At 49.6% G+C, this 25,949-nt stretch overlaps 1 protein-coding gene across 1 annotated transcript in view; it reads left to right on the forward strand.

The window, feature by feature from the left end:
* LOC117704368 (BOS complex subunit NOMO1) overlaps positions 1-22,737 on the forward strand; it is a 50,277-nt gene extending 27,540 nt beyond the window's left edge. Inside the window, exons 16-31 of the mRNA XM_034496498.2 lie at positions 730-817; positions 1,563-1,626; positions 2,758-2,853; positions 6,021-6,239; positions 6,322-6,404; positions 7,896-8,055; positions 8,189-8,315; positions 9,684-9,797; positions 10,561-10,688; positions 11,955-12,096; positions 15,435-15,518; positions 17,339-17,449; positions 18,102-18,203; positions 19,839-19,958; positions 21,772-21,864; positions 22,138-22,737. Coding sequence (XP_034352389.1) covers positions 730-817; positions 1,563-1,626; positions 2,758-2,853; positions 6,021-6,239; positions 6,322-6,404; positions 7,896-8,055; positions 8,189-8,315; positions 9,684-9,797; positions 10,561-10,688; positions 11,955-12,096; positions 15,435-15,518; positions 17,339-17,449; positions 18,102-18,203; positions 19,839-19,958; positions 21,772-21,864; positions 22,138-22,269 — 1,863 coding nt within the window. The 3' untranslated portion in view covers positions 22,270-22,737. The remainder of the gene's footprint in view (positions 1-729; positions 818-1,562; positions 1,627-2,757; positions 2,854-6,020; positions 6,240-6,321; positions 6,405-7,895; positions 8,056-8,188; positions 8,316-9,683; positions 9,798-10,560; positions 10,689-11,954; positions 12,097-15,434; positions 15,519-17,338; positions 17,450-18,101; positions 18,204-19,838; positions 19,959-21,771; positions 21,865-22,137) is intronic.
* Positions 22,738-25,949: the final 3,212 nt, after the last annotated feature.

Raw genomic sequence — 25,949 nt, forward strand, 5'->3', positions numbered from 1 at the left:
ATGTAGATCAGGCTGTCCTCAAACTCACATCCCTCCCTAGTTCTGGGATTAAAGATGCCAGTACCACGGCCAGCCTAGAGTATTATTATTTTCTTTGGTGTATATGGGCGTTTTGCCTGTGTGTATGTCTATATTGCCTGTGTGCAGTGTTCATAGAAACCAGAAGTGGGCATGGATCCCTCTAGGGCTGGAGTTCCAAATGGGTGTGAGTCTCCATGTAGGAATCAGAACCAGGTTCTCTGGAAGGACAGCCAGTGTTCTTAACTGCCCAGCCATCTCTCCACCCCCCTTACCCCCCACCTTTTTACTTTCTATTTTTGAGGCTGAGGTTTGCTGAGTTGGCCAGGCTGGCCTCGCACTTTCTGTCGCCCTGCTTCCCTCCCAAGTCATTGGAATGTAGGCTAGTGCCTGCCTGCTTGGCCGCAGTCTTCGGGGAAAGGATTCTCTCTGTAGTTTTCTTAGGGGCAGTAGCAAATGTCACTGTTGGATCCCAGCAGAGAGTTGGGCAAATGATCACAGTGTGGCTGCTTGTGACACTGGTATGACCTGAGCTGGTGTCTCCAAGGCCAGGCTGCTGCCTCAGCTGCTACAAACCCTGAAGCACCCGTTTTATTTCAGGGCTGGGTTGCTATGCAGTCAAGAATAAGCTACTAGACATCCCTCTCCCTAAGCCCTGTAGTACGCTGTCTCTACATTAAAATCTGAATTGTGTTGTCTATGGCCCCACAGGAGTTCCATCAGGATGGAAATGGCCCTGAGAATGTGGGGATTTACAATCTCTCCAGGGGAGTCAACCGCTTCTGCCTGTCCAAGCCTGGTGAGCCTGGGAGGTGGGAGTGTGGCACCAGCCTGGGCCTGAGGGTCCTTTCACCTTCAGATGATGTTGCTTGCCAGTGGCCTGTCCTCGCAGCTATGTCCTGCCTTGCCTCTCGTTCTCCACGGCCTCGCTCTAGCTCTATTGAGATACAGTTTACACAGCATGAAGCTCACCTGCTTCAGGGCTTAGTGGTGGAACACGGAGAGCCTGGGCTTATCCCCAGAACCACACAAACAACAACGTTCAGGCGCTTAAGACATATGATACATGATTGCTAGCAAGCTTACCGGGGTGTTCAGTCATTGCCACAGACCCAGCCCTGGCCGCAGCTTAGTTACGTTTTGTGCCGTGGCCTGATCCCAGCCTTTGGCTTCTTACACTTGGCATGGTTTTGGAGTTGAGCCACATTGCAGTATAACAGTGCTTTTTTGTTGTTGTTGTTGCGAGTTATATTCCGTTGTGTGTACGAAGCACATTCTCTGTGTGTAACCATTTGCATGTTAGCTGCATCTGAGCAGGTGCAGCCACCGGGAATCATTAAGTTCCCGACGATGGTAGAACGCTCTTGAGTGGGGGTGAAGGGAGGGGTCTGTGGCACCGGAGAGCAGCCTGCCTGGTGTTCTCAGTCCCATTACCTCCGGTCTGTGATGAGTTTGAGTTTTCAAATGAGGCGTGCTGCCTCCCGGGCACACGTGTTGGAAGTGCCTTCTAGTCTCAGACAGTTCATTTGGTTTTCTCTCTGTAGGTGTGTACAAAGTGACTCCTCGCTCCTGCCACCGGTTTGAGCAAGCCTTTTACACCTATGACACGTAAGCTTGGGGACAGTGCTTTGTGTGGGCGTGTGCTTTCCTCTTTTGTCTCTTCATTTGTTTCTGAACACACCATATATTTCTGTTGGGTTTTGTTTGCTTGTTTTCTTTTGGAAGAGGTAAGATTAGGCCTTTGAGTGAAATTCTCAATATAGGTTTTATGTTATCCTAAGATGTTAGCGAGGAAATGGAGGCAGACTTTTCTTTCTGAGGATTCTGTAATTCACGGGCCGGCAAGAGGGCTCATTGAGTAAAGGTGTCTGCTGAGCCAGCCTGGAGACCAGAGTTCCAAACCTGGAAACCGTGTCAAGGGGAAAGGAGAGAATGGAGTCACACAGCTGTCCTCTCTGTAGCTTCCACCCTCCTGATAAGAATCACGACGATAATGATAATAATAGAGTTCTGGAAGGCCATGCTGCAAAATGCTTTACACAGTCTGAACTAATTCCACTCTCAAAATATCATACCCTTATCCTCAGTGGATCCCACATACGCTTGTAAAAGTATAAAACATGGTGGCCAGAGCCAGCATTCCTTCCCATCAGTGAGGGCTCGGAGGTGTGGCGTCTTTGGTGGATGTCTTATTTAGGTTTCTGTTGCTGTTGTTAACACCATGACCAAAGCCAGTTTGGGGAGGAAAGGGTTATTTGGCTTGCATGTTTCAATCCCAGTCCATCATGAAGGGAAGGAAGCCAGGGCAGGACTGAAGGAAGAACCTGGAGGAGCCGTGGCCAAGGCCGTGGAGGAGTGTTGTTGACTGGCTTGCTTCCTTTGGCTTGCTCAGCCTGCCTCCTTACACACGCCAGATCACATGCCCAGGTGTGGCTCCGCCCTCAGTGAGCTGGGCCCTCCCATGTCAGTCATCAATCAAGAAAATGAACCGCAGGCTTGCCCACAAGCCAGTCCGGTGGGAGCATTTTCTCAACTCAAGTTCCCTCTTGCCAAATGGCTTCATCTTGTGTCAAGCGACAAAAATCTAATTAGGGCATTGTGCTGTGAGGCACCCTGAGTTTACCCACCCCAACCTGTGGGCTGTTTTCTCAGTGTGTCTGGGAGGGTCCAAGGCAGTAATGCGACCCCTTGGAGTCTGTTTGGGGGTCGCTGCTAGTGGCTTCTCTGTTTGATTTATAGGTCTTCACCCAGTATCCTGACGCTGACAGCCATTCGTCACCATGTTCTTGGAACTATCATCACTGACAAGATGATGGATGTCACAGTGACTATCAAGTAAGATGAGTGTCCTGTGTGGGTGGGAAGTGGGGGTTGCTCTAAGTGTATACGACAGTGGCCTCCTTCTCTTTCACTCTGGTGACACAGTGGGGTAAACACAGCAGCAGGGTCCCGGCCACCACTGCATGAGGAGGGGCTTTCTGACAGCTGGCGTCAGGGGAAACAAAACTCTTCCAGGGTTTGTTTGCTGTACTTCGAGTGCTTTAGTGACTTAAAAATTGTTTCTTTTTTTTTTAGCTCTTTTCTTGAGGTCTTGAGGGTAGAGATGGCTCCTGTATAGGTTGGAGAAGGTCCTTGAGAGGCAGGCCTTCTAAGGGATGTTCCCTGCTGGTGAGGTGTGTCTGACACCCCAGTGTTCTAGGAAGTGACAGAGTTTTGGGTGGCATGGCTGTCTGACAGAGGAACTCTGAGGGACTCACCCCACTCCTCTGGTTAAGTTGGCTTTGTCTCCAGCCGGATTCCTGCCCCAATGTCACGGATGCTGAAAACACCACTCAGACACATACATGTGCACATACATACCCACAGATATGTACAGACACACACACAGATAAACACATATATACAGATACATTCATGTATACACGTTCCACACACATATCCAAACACAAACACAGTAGTGTTTATTAATTGGTCCTAGGGATTGAACCCAGAATGCAGGACCTAACACATGCTAGGCAAACTCTACACCAAGCCACACCCACAGTCCTTATTCATTTTCCGTCAGGTTGTCCAAGCGGGCCTTGAACTTGCTGTGTGATCGATCCTTCTCTCTCAGCATTGTTTGTAGCTGAAATGCCCAGCCTGTGACTTCGCACCCAGAAAATAGCATTGAGCATTGTTGGGGTTGCAGCCCGGGTTTCATAGGCTGTAAATGTCTCTATGGTACTGACAATCTCACGGGGAAGCAAACACACAACTCTTAAGTGTATGACCGTGTCTGTGTTTGAGTCTGACCTTTGAGCCTGTGACAGGAAGGCTGCCAGCGGTTTGACTGCAGGGCTGGATGGGTGGGAACAAGGTTGTGTGTGGGGAGGGTCCCTTGCTGATTCTCTGGGTGCAGGCTCTGCAGGTGCCCTGGCTTTGTCCTGCTTGCTCAGCAGTCATCATTGGCCACAGTGACTCTGGGGCACCAGTGTGCGTCTTCCTTATTCACTTGTACAGCTTTGGGAGTGGGATGGAGGTGTCTTCCTGTCACGGGCTTGTGCTGACAGATGCTATGAGCTGTGTTTCTGGCTGGACATTACCTCTTGTATCCTCTGGGGGACACTGACCGCACTAGGCTTTATCCCAGCTGCTGGCTCTTGTACCAGTAGACCTGCTCTGTAGTCTCCCTTTGTTCAGAAATGGCAGCTCCCATCCTTTTCCTGCCCCTTGGTCATTGTCCTCTGCTCCCCCTGGTCCAGCCAACCCAACCAAGGCTTTACAGTGTTTACAGTAAAAATACGTTCAGATCTCTTCCCGGTCCAGTGCTTGACTGTCTGCACCGTTCCCCTCACTGTGGTTTTGGTCCTTTGCAGCAGCCCCCTGTCCCTCTTCCCTGCCTTGCCTGTGCCTCATGACTCAGTGCTCTCCACAGTGGCCAGATTCTGCTGCTGTGGAGGTCAGTCCTGCTCCACTGAAAACTCCAGACACACCTAGAGCCCACACAGGACTTTGAAGGGTGTGTGACCCTGCTTCCTGTCTGGCCCCTTCTGACCTGTCAGCACTCCGATGAGTCCTCTGCCCCTGGTTTTCTGATCTTGCTGTCTCTTGAACACCCAGTGAATTTTCCCCTGGAGGACATCACCCCACCATGATCCACTTTCCTGAGGCCTCTCTCTACCCTGACTCCTAGCTAGGCCAGGTCTTTGCCAGTGTCACTGTCCCAGAAGGACCTTGACCAAGCACTGTGGCACTCTGCTCACTGTGCCCACAGCTGCTGCCTGCGTGCATGCATGCCTGCCTGCCTGCCTGCCTGCCTTCCTTCCTTCCTTCCTTCCTTCCTTCCTTCCTTCCTTCTCTCTCTCCCTCCTTCCTTCCCTCCCTCCCTGTCTTCCTTCCTTCCTTCCTTCCTTCCTTCCTTCCTTCCTTCCTTCATTCCTTCCTTCTCTCTCTCCCTCCTTCCCTCCCTCCCTCCCTGTCTTCCTTCCTTCCTTCCTTCCTTCATTCCTTCATTCCTTCATTCCTTCCTTCTCTCTCTCCCTCCTTCCCTCCCTCCCTCCCTCCCTTTCTTCCTCCCTCCCTCCCTTCCTTCCTTCCTTCCTTCCTTCCTTCCTTCTTTTTTGTTTTTGAGACAGGGTTTCTCTGTATAGCCCTGGCTATCCTTGAACTTGATCTGTGCACCAGGCTGGCCTCAAACTCAGAGATCCGCCTGCCTCTGCCTCCCGAGTGCTAGGATTAAAGGTGTGCTCCACTATTGCCAAGCTCCCTGCTTCTTCAGATTCGTAAAAGGTGGTGTGAAAGGGCAGAGGACTGGACCACGCATCCAGGAACCGTGTGCATGCTGGCGGCTTTCCATCAAGTTGCAGGGTCTTTTATTCTGGCCTTCTTTGCATCTGCTGCTATGTTGCAGCTGATGTTCAGTTTTTATTTATTTTAAAATTTGTATGTGCACACATGTATGTGCACACATGTATGTGCAGCGGCAAGTGTGTGTAGAGATCAGCAGCCAGTCTTGGGTGTTGTTCCAAGACACTTTGTCTGAGTCAGGAGCTCTGACTGGCCTGGAACTTGCTGCTCAGATTATGCTGTCTGGTGGGAGCCCCAGGAGTCCACCTGTCTCTGCCTCCCAGCACTGGGATTATAAACACACTGCCACCAAAACTGGCTTTGATTAAAATGTGGGTTTGGGGACATGTTTACGTGTTAAGATCCTCATGTTTATGTGTTAAGATCCTCATGTTACATGTTAAGATCCTCATGTTACATGTTATGTCTGTACTATGTGTATGCAGAGGCCAGAAGAGGTCCTGGAATCAAACCTAGGTTCTCTGGAAGAGCAACCAGCTGTTGAGCCATCTCTCCAGCTCCCTAATTTGTGTTTCTAGAACAAAAGATTATGCCACTGTGATGTCGTTGTTAAGGTGTCTGGCTTTTGCTCATGAGTCCCCAGATGGAAATGTCAGGTTCCCATCTAACGCAGAATGAGCACCACGTCCCATAGCCTACCCTGTGTCCTCCAGGTCTTCCATCGACAGCGAGCCAGCCTTGGTCTTGGGACCTCTGAAGTCTGCACAGGAGCTGCGGAGGGAACAGCAGCTGGCAGAGATCGAGATGCGCAGGCAGGAGAGGGAGAAGAATGGCCAAGAAGAGGGCCAAGATGGCAGGGCCCGACCTCCTGGGCAAGAGATGGTGGACGAGTTACAGGGCCCCTTCTCCTACGATTTCTCCTACTGGGCCCGGTAAGCGCTTGGGCTCTCCATTGTGTTCTGTCTTCCCGGGACAGAGCCAACCAGCCCAGCTGAACCATTCTCACTCCTTCAGGTCTGGAGAGAAAATCACTGTTACACCCTCGTCCAAAGAGCTCCTCTTTTACCCGCCATCCATGGAAGCCACAGTCAGCGGAGGTACGTGTCTACTCCATGAACGGCTATCATGCCTTTGTTTTTCTCTTTGTGTTTAGATGGGTTTTGTGTTATATTTGTGCAGCCATGTCTGTAAGCTACCCAAAAGCCTTTTGGTGCTTGATGTCACCAGTAGATAGATGCATGTATATATGTATAGATGGATGGATGAATGTGTGCATGCATGGATGGATGGATGGATGGATGGATGGATGGACGTGTGCATGCATGGATGATGGATGGATGTGTGCATGGATGGATGTGTGCATGGATGGATGGGTGCATGGATGGATGAATGGACGGATGGACGAGTGCATGGATGGATAAATGAATGGTCTAAGTACAGGTAACGTCTGTATATAGGTGTGGTGGTGTGTACTGAGAATTTTGGAGTTTTGGTTTCTTTTTTAAAAAAACCCACAGAAATACTATAAGAATGTTTTTGTTTTAATCCCAGGTATGGGATATGGGGCTGCTTCAGACTGTCCACAGCAGATGACTATGATTTGCCTCGTGCTCTAACAGAGGCATGGTTTTGCCAACTGCAGATAGTTTCTGTGATCGTGTGACATTTGAAATTCTGGGGACTTTTGTGGGGGTATATAAATGCTAGGGCCCGTAGTAGTGGGTTGTTGGTTGGTTGTTGGTTGGTTGTTGGTTGCTGTTGGTCATAGTTTGTTAAATAGTTATGCACAAAGCAGAAACAACAAGAAGAAATTGGATATCATGAAGGTGAAGATCAAACTTGCCCTCAGTCAGCAGGGAATAGTCCAGTGTTAACTTGGCCTGACTTTATTCAGGGATCTCTTTCCTTTCCTCTCTATCCTTTCTTTTCTTTGATCTAGTGTTGGGAGGTTGAAGGGGTGGAAGAAACAAGAACCCACAAAGCAGCAGACAGCTACAGTGGTGTTTTCTGGAGGACTAGTCTTCTTTTGATTTTGTTAGTCCAGAAAGCAGAGGAAGAGCCCCACCATCGGCTGCCAAACTTGCTTGAGCTAGTTGCTTCTGATGGTTGAGGTCTTCCTGTTCTCGGGTGTGGAGGGAAAGTCTTTTCCAGGAACGGGCTGTCAGTGATTTGCCTGGGGAACATTTGTATGGCGTGTTTAGAGTTGAGTATGTTGGAAGAGTGAGTTTCTGCTGTGTCTTCCCCTCCCCTTGCCATCTTCACACTGGGTCTGAGGTGGAACAGCACTCCCTGAGAAGATTTCATGTGGCTTGCTTTTACTCTTGAGACAGGGTCTCTCACTGAACCTAAGCTAGACTGGCAGCCAGCAAGCCACAGCCATGCTTTTGCCTCCATCCCCCAGGGCCAAGGCAACAGGCACATGGCTAAACTTGGCTTTTTACATGTGTACTGGGCTTCAAGCTCAGGTCCTCATGCTTGCAGAACAGAACCATCTCTCCAGCCTGAGCTCCTCATCAGTAATCTTAGGTCTCTCTTTGATCAGAAAACTCCAGCTGGATGCCTCTCTTCCCTCTTGTTCTCCTTCTCAGAAAGCTGCCCAGGGAAGTTGATTGAAATCCATGGGAAGGCGGGCTTGTTCCTGGAAGGCCAGATCCATCCAGAGCTGGAGGGAGTCGAGATTGTCATCAGTGAGAAGGGAGCAAGTTCACCCTTGATCACTGTCTTCACTGACGACAAAGGTGCCTACAGGTATGTCTCCAAAGGGAAACCACTTGCTGGCTTCAGGGAACCTCCTGAGGCAGGTTGGGCTTCCTGGGGGAGGGCTTTGTTTCCTTCAAAGTGGGACACAGCCATTTGTAGCGTTTGGCTCTCTTTCCCGCAGTGTTGGTCCCCTACACAGTGACCTGGAGTACACTGTGACCTCACAGAAGGAGGGCTATGTGCTGACTGCTGTGGAAGGAACTGTGGGAGACTTCAAGGCTTATGCCTTGGCCGGTGTGAGCTTCGAGGTAAGGTGTTTGAAAGGCCACTTCCCTGAGGTAATGCACATGATGAGGAAGCACACAGGAAGTACACAGTCAGTTTTACACATGGCTGAACACCATACAGCGTAGTCAAAATAGCATAGTCCTTCACACTGAAGGACTCTTTTTCCTCCTCTTTCCATGTCCCAGAGCATTTATTGTGTAAATGGAGCTGGCTTCCTTTATTTGGGTAACCCTTGGAGAGATACCGACTTTCCTGTGGATTTGAATGTCAGTTGTCTTCCCCTGACTTTGGAAGGAGGGTGTTTAGCCCAGACTGGCCTCCAAGCTTCTAACTCCCTGTGTAGTACAGAGTGTAGTCTTGAACTCCTAATCCTCCTTTCTCTCTCTACCAAATTCCAAAACACAGTCTCAGTATACGCAGTACTGGGGATGGAGCCCAGGGCGTTGTGTGTGCTGGGCAGGCACTCAAGCAATTGAGCGCCCTCCCTATGTCCTAGGCTGTCACTCTCACTTGCTCTGTGTCCCCATGGTGGTGCCTAGTGTCCCTCTTGTCTTCTGTGTGGGGTGTGGTACAGCAGTGAGTGACTCTATTGAGCACTTCACATGCAGATGGAGATGTCACTGCTGAGCGTGTGTTAGACCAGAGGAGGTGCAGACATGGAAGAACTGTGTGCACCACAGATGATACCGTGGTTTATAAGATACCCCTAGATCACTGAGAACACAGCACAGATGGACGGCCATTCGTGGAAGCAATTCAATGGCTAGGAAGATGGAAGATGGACACACTCTTGATTCCGCAGCCATTAAGGAAGCGCCAGGGAGATATTTGTGGGGTGAACCTATTTGGCCATGCAAAGATAATTTATGGTACTGTTGTGACAAAATGCCTACCTAGTGCAAGCCATTAAGGAAGAAAGGGTTGCTTTAGGTTCATTATTTGAGGGTTCAAGTCCATGTTGGTGGGAGCCACTGTAGCAGCTGGAGCAGGGGGCCACGTGCTCACACTGCATAGAGCAGGGGGCCATGTGCTCACACTGCATAGAGCAGGAGGCAGAGGAAAGGCAGGCAAGTCCTGTCCATCCTCCATCCGGACCCATTCCCTCCAGCAAGGCTCCTCCCAAAGTTTGCTCATCCTCCTAAAACGTCACCTGCCTGCTGGGGACCAAGTGTTCAGGCCTGTGAGCTTGTGGACAACGTTTACATTCAGACCATACCAGACTAAATGGTACAGCAAGTCCTAGTGGCTGATTGCTCAAGGAAAGATCCACATGTTTGGGGACATTCTGCTCGTCTCCCCTTTTGTACTACAGAAGTGTGCAGCTGGCCAGCCTGCTGTGGATTGCTGGTCTCAGTCCTAGAATGTTCTGATCAGTTTCTTTCTTCCAGATTAAAGCTGAAGATGACCAGCCACTCCCTGGGGTCCTCTTATCTCTCAGTGGTGGCGTGTTTCGGTCCAACCTCCTGACCCAAGACAATGGCATTCTGACGTTCTCAAACCTGGTAAGGCCATGTTCTACAAGTCCCCAGTGGGGACACAGCACGGGTGACTGGATGTGTAGCTAGACAGTGTAAGAACAGTTAACCATGCCGAGGCTCTAGGGATGCACCTGTCACAGCATGGCTCTTACTCAGGACTTGATGCTTCTGACCTATGCTTTCTTTTACACCAAGGCAGTATAATTAATTGCCTGACCACAGCAGCTCCTCCCTTAGGCAGCCCTTTGTTTTCCACAGACCCTGTTTTTGGGGTTGTTGGTGTGTATGTATGTGTGTGTGTGTGTGTGTGTGTGTGTGTGTGTGTGTTTGTGTGTAGGGGAGTACAGCAGAGGCTGGCTTACTTGTGTTTCTTTGCCAAGGTCCACTCCATGTATAAAGGGGGTGAGGTGCAAAGTTTTCATCTGATGTGGCATCCAAGGCCACAGCAGTGGGGTTCAGAAGTGCAGGAACATGCGTTGACAGTTGCTCACTCCTGAGCTGACATAGGCCTGCTGCACATAGAAGGCACAGCTTTCACACGCCCAGCGTCTGCTCACCCCTGCTATTTGTTGCTGAGTCCTTTCCCGCTGTTTATGCTGGTTCTGATTCTTCTTAAAAGAGGCGTGGCTTCTGTTCCACTGTGTTAAAGGTGGTAACAACTCCCTGTTTACGATATGTAGGAACAGAGCCGCCATTTCTGTGTGTCTGAGAGGCTCTGCTGCTCTGTAACCTGACTGTAGGCATTCGAAGTGTGGCAGCCATCTCAGTTGTGCCTGTTTCTTGGCAGAGTCCTGGTCAGTACTACTTTAAACCCATGATGAAGGAGTTCCGCTTTGAGCCATCCTCGCAGATGATAGAAGTGCAGGAGGGGCAGAACCTGAGGATCACCATCACTGGCTTCCGAACTGCGTACAGGTGTGTACCCTCCCCCAGGCTGCAGGTGTGTGCCCTCCCCCAGGCTGCAGGTGTGTGCCCTCCCTCAGGCTGCAGGTGCGTGCCCTCCCCCAGGCTGCAGGTGTGTGCCCTCCTACAGGCTGCAGGTGTGTGCCCTCCCACAGGCTGCAGGTGTGTGCCCTCCCACAGGCTGCTGGTGGGCCACACTGGGACTCTGATGTAGAAATGTGCCCCAAGGTTACATGTTGACTGAATTTGGGGGTGGGAATTTGAGGTAAGGTAGAGGGCAGAAAGGTGACTCTGCTCTTTCTTGCGATGGTAACTACTACCTTCCTTCCACTGTTCCTCCCCCCACTTCCTGCCCTCCTTCCAGTATGTCACCTGCTGCCCACTCACCAGCATTCGCTCTGAAAACGTGTCTGTGGCAGCCTAGTGCCTTGCTAAGAAAAAAATGTATGTTTTAAAAATGTTTGAAATATGATTACATTTTTAAGAGGAGGAAACATAATAACGAACAGAACTTGCAGGTGTTGATAATGGAAAGTTAGCTTTCTGGCTGGATGTGGTGGTGCACACCGTTAATCCAAGACACAGGCAGGCATGGTTGTGAGTTTGAGGCCAGGCCTGATTTACATAGTGAGTTCTAGGACTGACAGGGCTACACAGAGAGATCCTGTTTAAAAAAACAAAAACCAAACAAATTAAATGGAATCCAAAACAACAACAAAACTCCACCAAATAGGTAGGTAGGTAGATAGACAGATAGATAGATAGATACATACATACATACATACATACATACATACATACATAGACTGATGGATAGATGATAGGTAAGTAGATAGTTAGATAGATAGATAGATAGATAGATAGATAGATAGATAGATAGATAGCTTTTCTATTCTTGCCTCCTTGACCCTCCCCCCCCAGCTCCCCTTCCAGGAGGTGTCCAGAATTTCCATTTCTTCAGAGTACTCTCAGAGACAGTTGAGTGATGGCCACTAAGCTGTGCTTATGGGCAGGCACACACACATGAATGCTTGTGTGGGTTTACAAAGCACTGTGGATGGAAGATAATCAGCTTAGGTGTAGAAAAGGGGATCATTTCAACTGACTCTGTGGGATGAAAATCCTCATGAGTTATTTACTTTATCCAGTGTTTCATAGTTGCAAAGTACCAGCGGTGGAAGTATTCCTTCAAGCAGGTTTGGAACCGCTGGTAAACAAGCACCCTGTGCTTCAGAGGACTGAAGGTGTCATAGTCCCTTTCTTCTCTTGTCACACCAGCTGCTACGGCACAGTGTCCTCGTTAAACGGAGAGCCAGAGCAGGGTGTCGCAGTGGAAGCTGTGGGGCAGAAGGACTGTAGCATCTATGGAGAAGACACCGTGACAGACGAGGAGGGAAAGTTCCGGTTACGTGGACTTCTGGTGAGGCTGTGCGATTTGTTGGGTATTTCCCTCTTGCTGTCAGTGGTGTCCTTGTGGGATAGCCTGAGCCAACAGGCTGGAGATGAGACTCTGGAATTCCCATGTCCCTATTTTGGCTGACAGGATGTATGTTTAGCCAATATGCCTTTTTTGTTCTGTGGGAAAATAAGGCCCCTAAAGAGGGATTGGCAGAGCTTTGCCTAGTGCTGAAATCTCTTGAACCAGCAGGCATCTGTAGTTCAAATCACCCTCAGCACCAACGTCTCCCATATTCCTACTAGGATGGCCCATTAGGCCCCACTTAAAGCATTCCATCACTTTCCAAATCCAAAGTCCCCAAGTCCACATTCTTCCAAACAAAAGCATGGTCAAGCCTATCATAGCAATTCCAGTCCCTGGTACCAACTTGTCTTAGGATTTCCATTGCTGTAAAGACACACCATGACCAAGACAAGTCTTATAAAGGACATTTGATTGGGGCTGGCTTACAGGTTCAGAGGTTCAGTCCATTATCATTAAGGTAGGAAGCTTGGCAGTGTGCAGGCAGGCATGGTGCTGGAGGAGCTGAGAGGAGTTCTACATCTTGTTCTGAAGGCAAACAGGAGAAGACTGACTCCCAGGCAGCTAGGAGGAAGGTCTCAAAGCCCACCCCGACACTGACACATCAACAAGGCCACACCTAATAGTGCTACTCCCTGGGCCAAGCATATTCAAACCACCACAGCTGCAGATGCCTTCTTAGATTAAAGATCTCCGATCCACTTTAGTGAGCCCTGGCTGCCTTTGCTCCATTCACTTAGCTAGCCAGGGGTGCCTGTGGAGACATCTCTGACAAGGCATGACTGCCCTCTCAGTTATGGTTGTTTCATGACCAAAATCCAGTTGGAGAGGAAAGGCTTTATTTCACATCCCTGCTTATCCTCAAAGGACGACAGGGCAAGAAAAACAGGGCAGGAGCTGATGCAGAGGCCGTGGAGGGGAGCTGCTTACTGGCTTGCTCGGCCTGCTCTCTTATAGAACCCAAGACCACCAGTCCCACAGTGGGTGAGTTTCTTCCATATCAACCACTGATTAAGAAGATGTCCTACAGACTCACAACCAAATCTGATAAAGGCATTTTCTCCTCCAAAATGATTCTAGCTTGTGTTGCTGGCAGAGCTGGCCAGCACAGCTGCCAACGGCTGTAGGTAAATCCTCGGCACGGCTGGCTAAGAGTTGAGAAGGTTCCTCAAGGATGTAGCCTGCTGGCCCTGGCACTGGGATGAGTGGCAGTAGCCACCATTTCCAGAGTTAGTTGTACCATCTCCTCTCTTTGAGAGACTTCCCCTCAAGGAGCAAACAACTGTTTAACTGGAATGTCCAGGCTCACTGGACATGTGTCTAATTGTGGCCTCACCTTTAACAGGCGACACAGTGTTTTACTTATTCTTAATAATGTTTTATTCTTTGAGAGCTTCACACACTATATTTTGATATCCTTTCCCCTCTTCAACTTCTCCCAGATTCTCTCCACCTTCTTACTTGCCCAACGCTGTTCTTTTTCTTTCTTCAAACAAACAAACAAACAAACAAGCAAACAGAAACAAGGACAAGGGAGCTGAAGTACAGCGTGGGAGTGGGTGTGTGCCGGCCGACTGCTCCTGAGCAAGGGCCTGCTCTAGAGTGGTTGATGGTCCTCAGTGTCACTTAATTGAAGAAAACTAATTCTTCTCTCTCCTAGAGACCATCAGGTACAGGTAGCTTCTTGGGTCTGGTGGGTCTCTGTGCCCATGCCTCCATGCTGAGCTTTTTGTCTGGCTTAAGCTGAAGGTCCGTGGGCACTGTCACACTCTGTGAGTTCATACGTGCATCTGCAGGGTTGTATGTAGAAAACAGTTTCCTTGACATCATCTCCTGCCTCTGGCTCTTACTGCCTTTCTACACCTTTTCTGCACAGGCGCCTGGGCAGTAAGGGAAGGGTGTGACAACAGACACTCCCTTAGGGCTGGGCACCCCAAGTCTCTTACTGTCTGCATGTGGTCCACTTGTGGATTTCTGTGTCATTGTATTGCTGTGTTCACGTGCCATCATGATAGTGGTAGTAGGCTTTCCTGCAGGCCCACGACCGTCTACACTTACATTCTTAGCAGCGGCAGCAGTGTCAGATATGGGTTCCATTCTGTGGAGCAGGCCCTAAATCCAAAACTATAGAAGATAAAACGGTGATGGGTTACTCCTGTGACATTGCTCCACCTCCCACTAACGGGCACATCGTGCACACAGGCTGAGCCTGCAGCTTGCAGGCTCTGCAGTTAGGTGAGGCTTGTAAGTGCTTTTCTCTCTGGTACTGTGCACGGTACCTTCCAGCTCTAATAAGCCAGGCAGCAAGAGTGACGCTTCCAGGCGAGTACCAGTGTTTCTCCCCGCTTTGTGACATAAGAGGAATCTTCGCAATAGGCACTGCCATCAACTGTGGACAGGGACCAGTAGCACTGGGACCATGTTGTAAGGTTTGGAAGTCTATGGGACATCTTTGGCACAATATTTTTATTTTTATTTTTTTAAGTAAAAGATGTATTGTCCTTGTAAAGATCTCGTGTCTCCTTTGTAGAATCCAGGAAACATATAAAAAGTAACATGACCCTGAAAGGGAACGTGGCCCATGGACCGCCTTCCATGCTTGAGGCCCCTCGTTCTGCCCGTGGCATGCGGCAATGCTCAGAGCTGCACAGCAGCAGCAGATCAGAGCTCTGCTATCCAGTCTGTGCTGGCTGGAAAATACTCTTCACCCTGGGGTCTTCTCCTAAAGGCACACAGACACCTGGGACCTTAACCCAGTACTTCAGAACGTGACCTTACAGCTGTGCTGTTGGTGGCTGGGAGTCGATACCGGAGTTTTTTCCATAGTATTTTTAGTGTACATAATAATAATCCTTTAAATTTGAGTAATAAGACAAAGACATAAATAAGGACATTTAAGGATTTTTTTCTTTTCTTTTTTCTTTCTTTCTTTTTTTTTTTAAAGACAAACAGCCTCAAATCCTGTCCATTGTAAGGATCGTCATTGTGGTTCCAGTTGTAACTGGATGTGTCAGTTGTAACAGGTCAAGGATGGGGTGAGCGGAGGGAGGAAGAGTCTACAAGAATAAGGGAAATTCTTGTTCTCAGGAAATGAGAGTGTAGTGCGGTAGAAAGGGTTATAGCACTGGCAGCGTCTTGTCACCAGTGCACTTCTAAAAGGGTCTCCTTGGAAAGTGGATGGTGCAGATTGGGAAAAGGGGGGGTGACCACTTGTAGCAAAGTCACTCTCAGGTCACATGTGACAGACTTTAGAGAAGTAACAACGGGTATCTTCGTAGCCAGGGTGCATGTACCACGTGCAGCTGAAGGCAGAAGGCAATGACCACATCGAGCGGGCGCTGCCCCACCATCGGGTGATCGAGGTAAGTAAGCATCATTCCTGCCATGGCTGGGCTGTGGCTTCCGCTTAGTGTTCTCCGGGGTAGGGCTGTAAATCCTAATTCCGCATCCTTGCGAGTGGTGTCTGAAGAGGGGCTTTTTCTTGGTGTGGTCTTTTTTGTGTACATGTGTGGTAATGTGTATGTGTATGGGTGTGTACACTTGTGAAGATGTGTGTGGAAGCCACAGGTTGATGCCAGGCATCTTCTTTGATTGCCCTCTACTTACTGAGGTATGGCCTCTTGCAGAACCTGGAACTCACAGATTCAGCTAGCGCGGCCAGCCAGCTTATCCTGGGGAACCCTTGTCTCTACTTCCTGAGTGCTGGCATTATAGGCTGGCCATTGTGCCCACCTGCCTTTTACATGGGTTCTGGGGATCTAAACGTTAGTTTTGACACTCGTGTAGCAAGTGTTTATCCAGTAAGCCATCTCCACAACCCTTAGGAGAGGTTCTTTTGAAAAAACTAATTATTTAGATGGGTGGTAGTAGTGCATGTTTTGAAGCCCAGCACTCGGGAGGCAGAGGTAGGTGGATCTCTGAGTTCAAAGTCAGCCTGGTCTGCAAAACTAGTTCTAGAACAGCCAGGGCTACACAGAGAAACTCTGCCTTGAAACACAAAAATCCAATTATTTAACATTTTGTATTTATTCTTTGAGAATTTCATACATATGTACAATGTACTTTAGTCACGTACATATGGATTCCCTCCAAATCTTTCTCAACGCCCCTCCCAAAATCATGTCTCCTTTTTATTTCAGTGACCCACTGAGTCAGTGCTGTCTATACACGCGTGGGGTGTGGCCATCTGCTGGAGCGTGGGCTGCCTGCCGGTGGCCACACCCTCAAAGGAAAAACGACTCTTCCTCCCCCAGGAGCCATCACTGCCAGTAACTCCCGAGCTAGGTCTTGTCCCCTCATCTATGCAACAGCTCTGACTGGCTTGTTATGTTGGGGTAACTGCAGCTCCTGTGAGTTCGTGAGAGCATCAGCCATTGAGTGTCCAGAAGGCAGCTTTCACAGACCCCTCCTACTCTCTTCCCCTCTTTCCAGTGTCCTCTGGGTCTCTGAGGTGGTGACTTGATGCAGATGTCCCATTTAGACATGAGCCCTCACAGTCACTGTTCTCAGCAGTGGGAGACTGTGCGTCTCTGTGCTGACCATTGTCCGCTGCAAAATAAGCCCTGGCCACACTGAGTAGCACAGACCTGTGGTATCTAAACATACGCATTTAGAGCAATAGTGAGTTCCCCTCGAGGGCCTGTAGCCTCTCAGCTTTGGGCTTGTGGCCCATGCCATTCACAGCAATTGGCCCAGACACCACTAAAGTAGTGTTCTTTCCGGTTTGCCTGGAGGGTTTCAGAGTGCAGAACTGCCTGTCAAGGCCTGAAGAATGGGACATTTGGAGCAGAGTAGTGGGCTCTGTGCGGCTTGCTGACCTGGGAGCTGGATCAATGGTCTCTGCCATTTTAAATAGCTGAGCTGCTGCTCACACCAGAGAGTTTTCTTGATTTTACTTTTCATGCTCAGGCCAGGTTCTTGGGCAACAGTGTAGACTGTAGTCAAGCAGGTCTGAAAGAGCAGTGAGCCCTCTGGTGTCCCCATGGGATGTGGGCACAGACAGCCAGGGCTCTGCCTTGCTGGGGCTGCCAGACGAGTTTTCGGCAAGCAGTGAAAACTTAGAAAACAAATACCCTCACATAATGCTGTGTCTGGGCTATTGCCCATTGCTTGCTGAGTGTGCCTGGGACAGACCCATTTGGAAGCAGCCTGCACTCTGCTCAGTGTGCACCTCTCTCTTCAGGTTGGGAACAATGACGTGGATGATGTGAACATCATAGTTTTCCGGCAGATCAATCAGTTTGACTTGAGTGGAAATGTAATCACGTCCTCCGAATATCTGTCTACTTTGTGGGTAAGAGTCCTGAAAAAGACCCAGAGTCGGCGGGAGAGATGTTTGTCCCACCTGGCTCTGGCTTTAGCTTGCTACAAGACGAGCTGGCCGGACAGCTGCCTGCTGCAGGTTAAGGCATAAGGAGCAGCTGTCCCATGGGCTCATAACCTCTGATGTGGTCTGGGACTGTGGCTCCCTTCTGCGCCCCGGTGCATGGTGGAGAGGATGGCCACTATTCCTGCAGATCAGTGCAGACCTGGAGCTTGTCGGAAGCTGCTGCTGATTCAAAGGCTATAGCACACACGAATTCAGGGCCCAGTGAGTTAGGTCACATGGGTATGCTACCTCAGGATGAGTCTGTGTGACCCCAGGTGTGTTCAGCTCTCTGGAGCTCTGTGATGTCCTTAGGATGGGTGACATTGTTGAGAAAGTGCTTACTGCACGCTTGGCACACAGAAGCTGTTCTTTTCCCTCTTTGCCACCAAGACATTATGGACTGCTGGCCTTGCTCACACTGGAGTCTTGGGGTGAGGCCTGTGTCCTGAGGCCTGCTGGGAGGGAACAGCTGCTTTCTCATCAGTCACATCCTCCAATTCTGACCATGAGAGGCTGCCCCATGTGCAATGAAGTCACCTCAGTGTGGTAAGCTGGGCCCTTTCCTTTCTGCACCCAGGTGAAGCTGTACAAAAGCGAGAGTCTCGACAACCCCATCCAGACGGTGTCTCTGGGCCAGTCTCTCTTCTTCCATTTCCCACCGCTGCTCCGAGATGGCGAGGTAAGGCAGGCTGGGGGCATGCTGGCTTTGCAAATGACTCACTCCTTAGGCTAAATACAGCTCCAGAAGTGAGTGCCTGTCAGTCAAAGGAGAGTGGGGGCAGGGTGAGTCTCTCAGTTCACTGTCTTTCTGTTTGCAAAGCAGTGCATATTTCTAGCAGGACACTTGTGAAAAAAATGAAAACCGTCAGACAGAATGCCAGCATCCAAACTAAGGAGTGGGAGGATGTTGATTGGCTTCCTTTGGGTCTTTTTCAATGTGTGTGTACATGTGTGTGCGTGCATGTGTATGTATATGTTATGTGTATGCATGTGTGTGTGCAGTGTGTAGTGTTTGTATGCCTTTGTGTGTGTGTGTGTAGTGTGTCTGTATATGTGTTTGTGTGTGTAGGGTGTGTGTTTGTGTCTCTGTGTGTATGTAGTGTGTCTGTGTATGTATGTATTTGTGTGTGTGCATGTGTGTATTAAGAAGTGCAGTTATCGTGCAGATTTAAAGCTGCCTCGGTTCTGTCCACTGTTTGCAATCAGTGCTGTTCAGGGATGGTTCTGTCCTTCACCTGCTTCCTGTCATCAGCTCTTTCAATACATGCTGCCCAATTGTTGCTTGTGGCTCCGTGTAGGGAAGTGTGACTGAACCGGGCATCCCTGACTCTTAGCTCTCCTGACCGCTGTCCACCTTTTTCTTGGACTTCCTTGGTGTCATGATGTGCTTCTTTCTCTTGTGTAGCAAGTCTCTTGCCACTCTGTTTTTCCCCTTTGCTAAGGATAGGACCAGGGTCTCACCTATGTCTGGCAAGCTCTGTCACACTGAGCGGCATCCAATCACAGTGTGTCTCTGAGTTCTCCTGCTTGGCATTTTCTGAGCTTTGGTCTGGGTGTCTGTCCTCCACCCCAGAGTCGGATGGTTTCCAGCCACTGTTGTCAATGTCAGCTATTGACTGTTCACTTGACAGGCGTGCCAGAGAACTTGGTTTTGATGGCTTTATAGTGGGGCTGTTCTCTATGAATCTAGGGTATGGTACTCTCTCCTGGAGCTCCCTGCCACCCTGGGGCTACTGCACGGTACCCCGATGTGTCACTAGCGGAGGCTGCCACGGAACTTGAGGTTGCTGCCCACTGTGTCCACATGCTGTTTTATAATGGTTACTCCTTATCTGTGAGATGGAGGTGATCACCGCAGGCTTCCATGGTCACAGCCAGGGTGCCAGAATCTGACACAGACCTCCATCTTCTCCATGACCATTGTAGAGACGCTGCTTTTCTAGAACTTGCCGTCGTAGGAGCTAGTGAGGTCACACCCCAAGCACTCAGCCTCGTTGTCTGTTAGTGATGCCTCCCACAGCCCATCACACCCTCTTTCGTCAGAACTTGTGTTTCTTGAAGCTGGTCCTTAAGGACTGTAATCACCCAGGCCTAATATGCTCAAAGAGATGTGCCACAGCCCTGACAGTCTGCCCAGAAGATGCAGGCCCAGAGCCACCGGAAAGCCGTGTCTCTTACAGCCTGAAAGTTGGTGACCTTGGGCTGGATGCACAGACTTGGGGCCTGGGGATGGGTTCTTTACAAAATGTGAACTGCTGTGCATGGCTGCCACCTGTCCCCTGCTTTGCCTGAGCTGTCTGTCCTACATCCACAGAACTACGTTGTGATGCTGGACTCCACACTCCCCAGATCCCAATACGACTATGTCCTGCCGCAAGTATCTTTCACTGCAGCAGGGTACCACAAACACATCACTCTGGTTTTCAGTCCCACGGTAAGTAAGAGTGGGAAGTTAAGGAAACCCTAGGTGGGGGCTGTGATCACAGCATCTGCTCCTGCCGCACCACTTCCCTCTTCCTCTGTGCACTGATGCCCGCTGTCAGGCAACTAGTCATGTGCGAGCAGAATCGCTTAGGTCATTCACTGGCTTGGGATTTGAGGAAGAGGTACACTGTGTCCCTTTGACCGGTGGCATTACATTCCTTCATGAGGACTCCAACATGTAGCAGTAACTGCAGCGTCATGGCGATGCAGAAGACACGGGAGCGTGTACATCTCAGCAGGCGTGGGCACAGCGGTGCAGCCTGAATAATTTGACCAGTGCATTGGAAGGGAAAACAGGAAAACAGGAAGCAGGTTGACAAGATGGCCTTGGGTAAAGAACCAACCAGGTCAATTTATCAGCCCCTGTAGTAGGCCCCTTCACTGCTCCCACCAAAACCAGTGGGTTCCACATTCAGAAGATCATTTTACTTTTTTCTGGAAGCTTGTGTGTGGTGGAACCACTGTAAACTTAACAGATGTCTCTGGGGGGAGAGGCAGGTTCCAGGTCCAAGCTTAGGATCATTGACTCTGAACATGGTCGGGGCTGAGAGTGGAGCCCCAGAGACTGTCTTACAAAAGAGAAGCCGTGCCATTGAGGTTGCTCATCAGGTAAGGGCACTCACCAACAAGCCTGATGACCTGAGTTCAGACCTGGAACTCCCACAGGTTATCCTCTGACCACACATGTGCGTGGCATGTGCAGACATCTGCATGTGCATGTACGCGTGTGCATGTGTGCACACGCACACTGTAAAAAATTCTTTTAGAAAAAGAAAGGCCTTACAGTTGTTCATTGCTTCTGGGAAAAGTAAGAGTTTAATACATGTTTCTTTGAGATGTCTGTGGAGCACTAGACTTCAGAGTTGCACTGTTCTTGTGTGGAGGCACTGTGTGTCTCAGACTGTTCAGGCTGCTAAGAGATCCACCTTAGAGCAGGCCACTTATAAGCAGCAACTGCTCCGCACAGTTCAGGCGCCTTGGATTGGAGATTTCACGGTGAGTGAGTGCCCAGCTCCACTCTATTCCATCAGTGATGCCCATAGCTGTGCCTCGCACCACCGGTGGCTGAACCAGTTCCTCCCAGCCTGACTTAAAAGGGCGCTGACACCATTCACAGGTGTCCCCAGACCCTTCTGTCAGTGTGTCCTCTTGATTTCAAATATGACAGGTCTCAACAGAGGAATTTGGGGAAGACAGTGTTCATAACCACAGCAGCGCAGTATATCCAGTTCATTCCCAGGTGGTGAACAGGCAGCTAGCTGCTTGTTTTTTTCCTCTGGCATGCAAGCTTTTGAGTGTTTGTCAGTCTGTCTTTGGAACTGACAGGGGAGTTGCTGAATCAAGGATGTGCGGAGTGGAGCGCTGGTGGTAGAGCCCTTGTCTAGACACACAGAGCTCTGAGCTGTATCCCCAGCATGCATCAGCCAGGCATGGTGGTACTTACCTTTACTCTCAGCACTCAGGAGGTAGGGACATGAGGGTCACAGGTTCAAGGTCATCCTCAGCCTGAGTGAGTTTATTTGTGATAGTAAGGGAGAGTTCTTGGCCACTGGAGTTTTCTCGTGCCTGAGTTCCAGATCTGAGTCTTGAGGGTTTGGAGGACTCAGGTGATTCACACCCGCACCCTAGTTAGTTTCTTTTTGGATATCAAGGGATTCTGGGTAACCTTGGGGGCCAGTGTGGGTGACTGACTGGGATGAAGCTCTGGATGACAGTGGTCGATGAGTGAGAACTTAAAGGGAGTCATGGCTGTGTTGTTACAGAGGAAGCTGCCCGAACAAGACATTGCGCAAGGGTCCTACATTGCCCTGCCCCTGACGCTGCTGCTCCTGTTGGCGGGCTACAACCATGACAAGGTAGGGAAGCCAAGGCCTCATGGGAAGGCGGGGGTCAGGGTGCCCTGTGTCACAGAAGCTATAGAAGGTTAAGGTTGGAGGGGACCAGGCAGCTTCCTACATCTTCTTCCAGTGTTAACTCCAGTGACACCATTTCTAATCCTTAGGGAGGTGTTGGCTATAGAGAGTTACAGGCTCCGTGTAAAACCTCCCTGCCAGCCTTCTGCAGGCATTTGGGTTTCCATAAGGAGATGCACAGTGCCTTCCAGGTGCTCATGGTCTCTCTCATTCCAGATCATTCCTTTGCTGCTGCAGCTGACGAGTCGTCTTCAGGGAGTCAGAGCCCTTGGCCAGGTGGCCTCTGACAGCAGCGGCCCAGAAGACATGAAGAGACAAACCAAGAAACAGAAGACCAGGCGCACGTGAGGAGGAAGGAGGCCCGTTTCCTGCGGGTGACACAGCCAGGGCTGCCACCTGCCTGGGGACAAAGGCACATGTTCACTCACTTCAGGCAGGCCCTGGGCCCTGTGACCCCTGTGTTGGTGTCCTGCCTGTCTGTCCTCTCCTGTAGCCCTGTGGTGCAATGCAACGAATGGACCCTCCTGTCACCCTGCTGAACACAATTTATTTTCTGAGTTGAAGATAATTTATTATTATTATTTTTGTCAGAGAAGTATTTAAGCTGAGCTGGTGGCGTGAGAACGTAAGTCTAATCTTCCACATTCGTTTTCAAGAAGAGTCCAGTAAACATGGAATTTGTCTGCCATGCCTTCTGGACTTTCCCCAAACTACCCTCTGCCTCGGCCAGTGCTGGAAGCTGCAGCAACATCTGTCCATACCAGAAGGATCTGTCAAGAGCTGGATGAATAAAGTCAGCCACTCGTTTGAGTTGTAGCTTCTCTCAGATACATTTCTTCAGGGGCTTGGTGAAGTGCAGGGTGCATACAGAGTGGATGGGCATTTAGCCCCAGTGCCGGAAGCTGTGGGGACTGCAACACAGTCGACCTGTGGCTAAGCTCAGCTTACTGTGGTCCCTGGGATGTATGTTCTGTCTCCTAGAGAAGCCAGAAGGATTTTTGTTGTGCTGGGCTTTAAAAGTATTTCACTTCTTGGGGAGGGTTGTCTGTCTGTCTATGTGTGTCTGTGTCAAGTGGCCACGTGACACTGACCATCATGTGGGTTTGCTGGCTGCACAGGGATGGTGAGCCTCGTGAGCCTCTGGAACAGATGAGACACAATCACCATACGGTGTGTGGATATGGATATCCATTCTAACTCTTCAAGTGACACTGCAATGAACAACCCCCCACCCAAATGTTAATGGGGCTTGTGAGAGACAACAAAATGTCAGTGGGCTCTGTCCCGCTGCAAAGGTGGCCATGTGGCAGCATCACTGTTGTTCAAGGGTCAGCCTGGGTGTTGGCTCAACCCCTTTCTGAGGGCATTTGAAAGGGCTGGTTGTCCTGTTCTGGCCAGGTTCCTGCCTTTGCTCCATGGGTCAGAGCACTGGGGCTTGTGGGAAGTAAACTTTCTGTCTGGTAGATTGTGAATGATGCAAAGGTTCTACAATACACCATTCAGGAGACACTGAACTGTCCAGAGACTTAGGCTTTTAGAGGCCGGGGAATGCAGCTCAGCTGCTAGTGAGTGTGAATGTGCTGGCTTAGCAGTTTTACAAGGCTTAGTTTTACCTCTAGCACCGCCCAAAGTGGGTGTACACCCTGTAATCCAGTACTTAGCAGGTGGAGGAGGATAAGAAATTCAGGGCCATCCTCAGCTACATAATGAGTTTAAGGCCAGCTTGGGCTACAAGAGAAAATGCTACAAACAAGCCTAATGCCTGAACAAGGAACACTTCCAGACAGAGCCCTTCAAAGCCAAGCTGCATGCTCTCCCCCTGGTCTTTCCTTTGATGTGAGTGGGCACCCAAAGCCAGGAAGAAGCCAGTCCCTACAGGCCAGAGTAGCCTGAGAGAAGAGTTGGTCAAGTTCAGGGGACAAGGCTGCTTTGTCAGTGTGATTGTTAGTGTTGATCGTCAGCTTGATGGGATTTAGAATCATCATGGAAACAAATCTTTGGCACGTCTGTGAGGGATTTTCTAGATTAGGTTATCCAAGTGGAGAGAGGAACCTTAAATGTGGGTGGTCCCAGTCCATGGTTTAGGATTGGAGAACATGATCTGAGTAGAGTCCATCTCTCTGCCACCTGACTGGGGATATGACGGGACCAGCTGCCACATCCTCCTGCTATGCCTTTTCTCCTTGGGACTGTGTATCCTGTGGAACACTGAGCTTAAATACATACCTTTATAAAGTGTTTTCTATTAAGTTTGTTTGTTTTTGGTACATTTGATACCAAAATAGATAGAAACATTTGAATGTTTGTAGCCTCTTGGCTGCAGTAGGTACTGGAGGTAGACCAGGTTCAGAAGGAGTCTCCTAGAATCCACACTGCCCCAGATATTCTCCACTTCTATATTATTCAGGCCTCTGGAGTGACAGAACTTGTGGAATGTTTCTATATATTAAGGGAATTTATTGTAATGACTTACATACAGTCTGTAGGCCAACTAACCCAAAAATGGGCAGCTGTGAAGGGGAAGTCCAAAAATCTAGTAATTGCTCAGTCCCACGAGGCTAGTTGTTTCAGCTGGTCTTCTGTATGAGCTGGAATCCTGAAGAAGTAGGTCCAACAGATGTCCTGGCAAGTAAGTGCAATCGGGTAAAGAAGAGTGAGACTTCCTTCTTCCAATGTCTTTTTACGTAGGCTTTCAGCAGAAGATGTGGCCCAGATTTAAGGTATGTACAGATTTAATGTATGCCTGAATTTTGAACTTGCTTTTTCCCAGGCTGGCCTTTAAACAGAGATCTGCTTGCCTCAATCTCCTAGGATTAAAGAGGTGTACTACCTTGCCCAGGCCACTATGCCTCAAGATCTCCATGTCAAGATCCGGATCAGAAACCTGAGTCTTCCAGCCTCAAGATCTGGATCACAGATAGGCCCTCCATTTCTGGATTGTAGTTCATCCCAGATGTAGCCAAGCTGACAACTAGGAATAGCCATCATAACATCCAAGGATGTGCATGGCCTCTGTGACCAGTAGAATGGTAGAGAGGTGAGGATAGCTATTTCTTAGGCCAGACCGTAAAGACATTGTACTTACATAAGTAAGTACTTATACTGGGGACATTGGATGTTTAGTGTGAACACGTTCAGGGCATCCCAAGGAAAGTAAGAGCCTGCCAGGGATACCATCTGGTCTGAGGAATGTTCTCAGTCTGGGCACAGCTCACTGCCATGTCTGTTGCTCTGTAGCTTTTTTCTCCATTCCAGTCTGACTTGTGTCAGTGCTGTGGGTGAGGCCTTCTCTTAGGCTCAGTGGTGGTCAGCCTGGTCTCGGGACCTTGCTCTGTCACTAAGATGTGAAGGATATTTTAGTCATCTCAACTGGCTCATCATAAGCCTGACTAGTGGAAAGGTAGCCTCTGCCAGGGTTTGCTCAGGCCAGACGACCGCTACCCTGTATAGAGGGATTTTAATCCAGCAACAAGGCTACTCCAGCAAGGAATCACATCCAAAGACACCATGTGATCTGGATGGAATGAAAACATGAGAGATACCTCTAATTCCTCTGGCTGGAATACAGACACACCCTTGAGGAAAGCAGCCATGTTTGAAAGCGATGTCTAATTGAGGAGCAAAGTGACGAGTCAGAGAAAGATTTGACAGAGTGAGTCAGAGATAGACCCAACTCTCAGGAAACAGGCACAGGAAAGAGAAGTCTTTAAGAGCAGCACAGAGAGTCAGTTGGGAGTCAGTGCAGCGAGTGCAGTGAAGTGGAGTTGAGATCTGTGCCCTCCCCCCCAGCTTTGAGCAGGCCTGAAAGACCTTGTTTACCACAGTAGACCAAACAATAGGACCAAGGTGGAATTATCCACCTTGGCTACACACATAGCCTGCTACAGGAACTTAGAAGAATAGACTGCCCTCTGAGCTTGCCTAGAGACAACTCTGGCTGTGACTAGGGATGGGTTCCCCTCACCCACCCCAGCTGGAGCAAGAAGGGGTTCAGTGGTGGGCTTCCCCTTTAAATTGAGAGCTGAACA

Source organism: Arvicanthis niloticus, chromosome 1 (assembly GCF_011762505.2).
Source record: "Arvicanthis niloticus isolate mArvNil1 chromosome 1, mArvNil1.pat.X, whole genome shotgun sequence".
NCBI lineage: Eukaryota > Metazoa > Chordata > Mammalia > Rodentia > Muridae > Arvicanthis > Arvicanthis niloticus.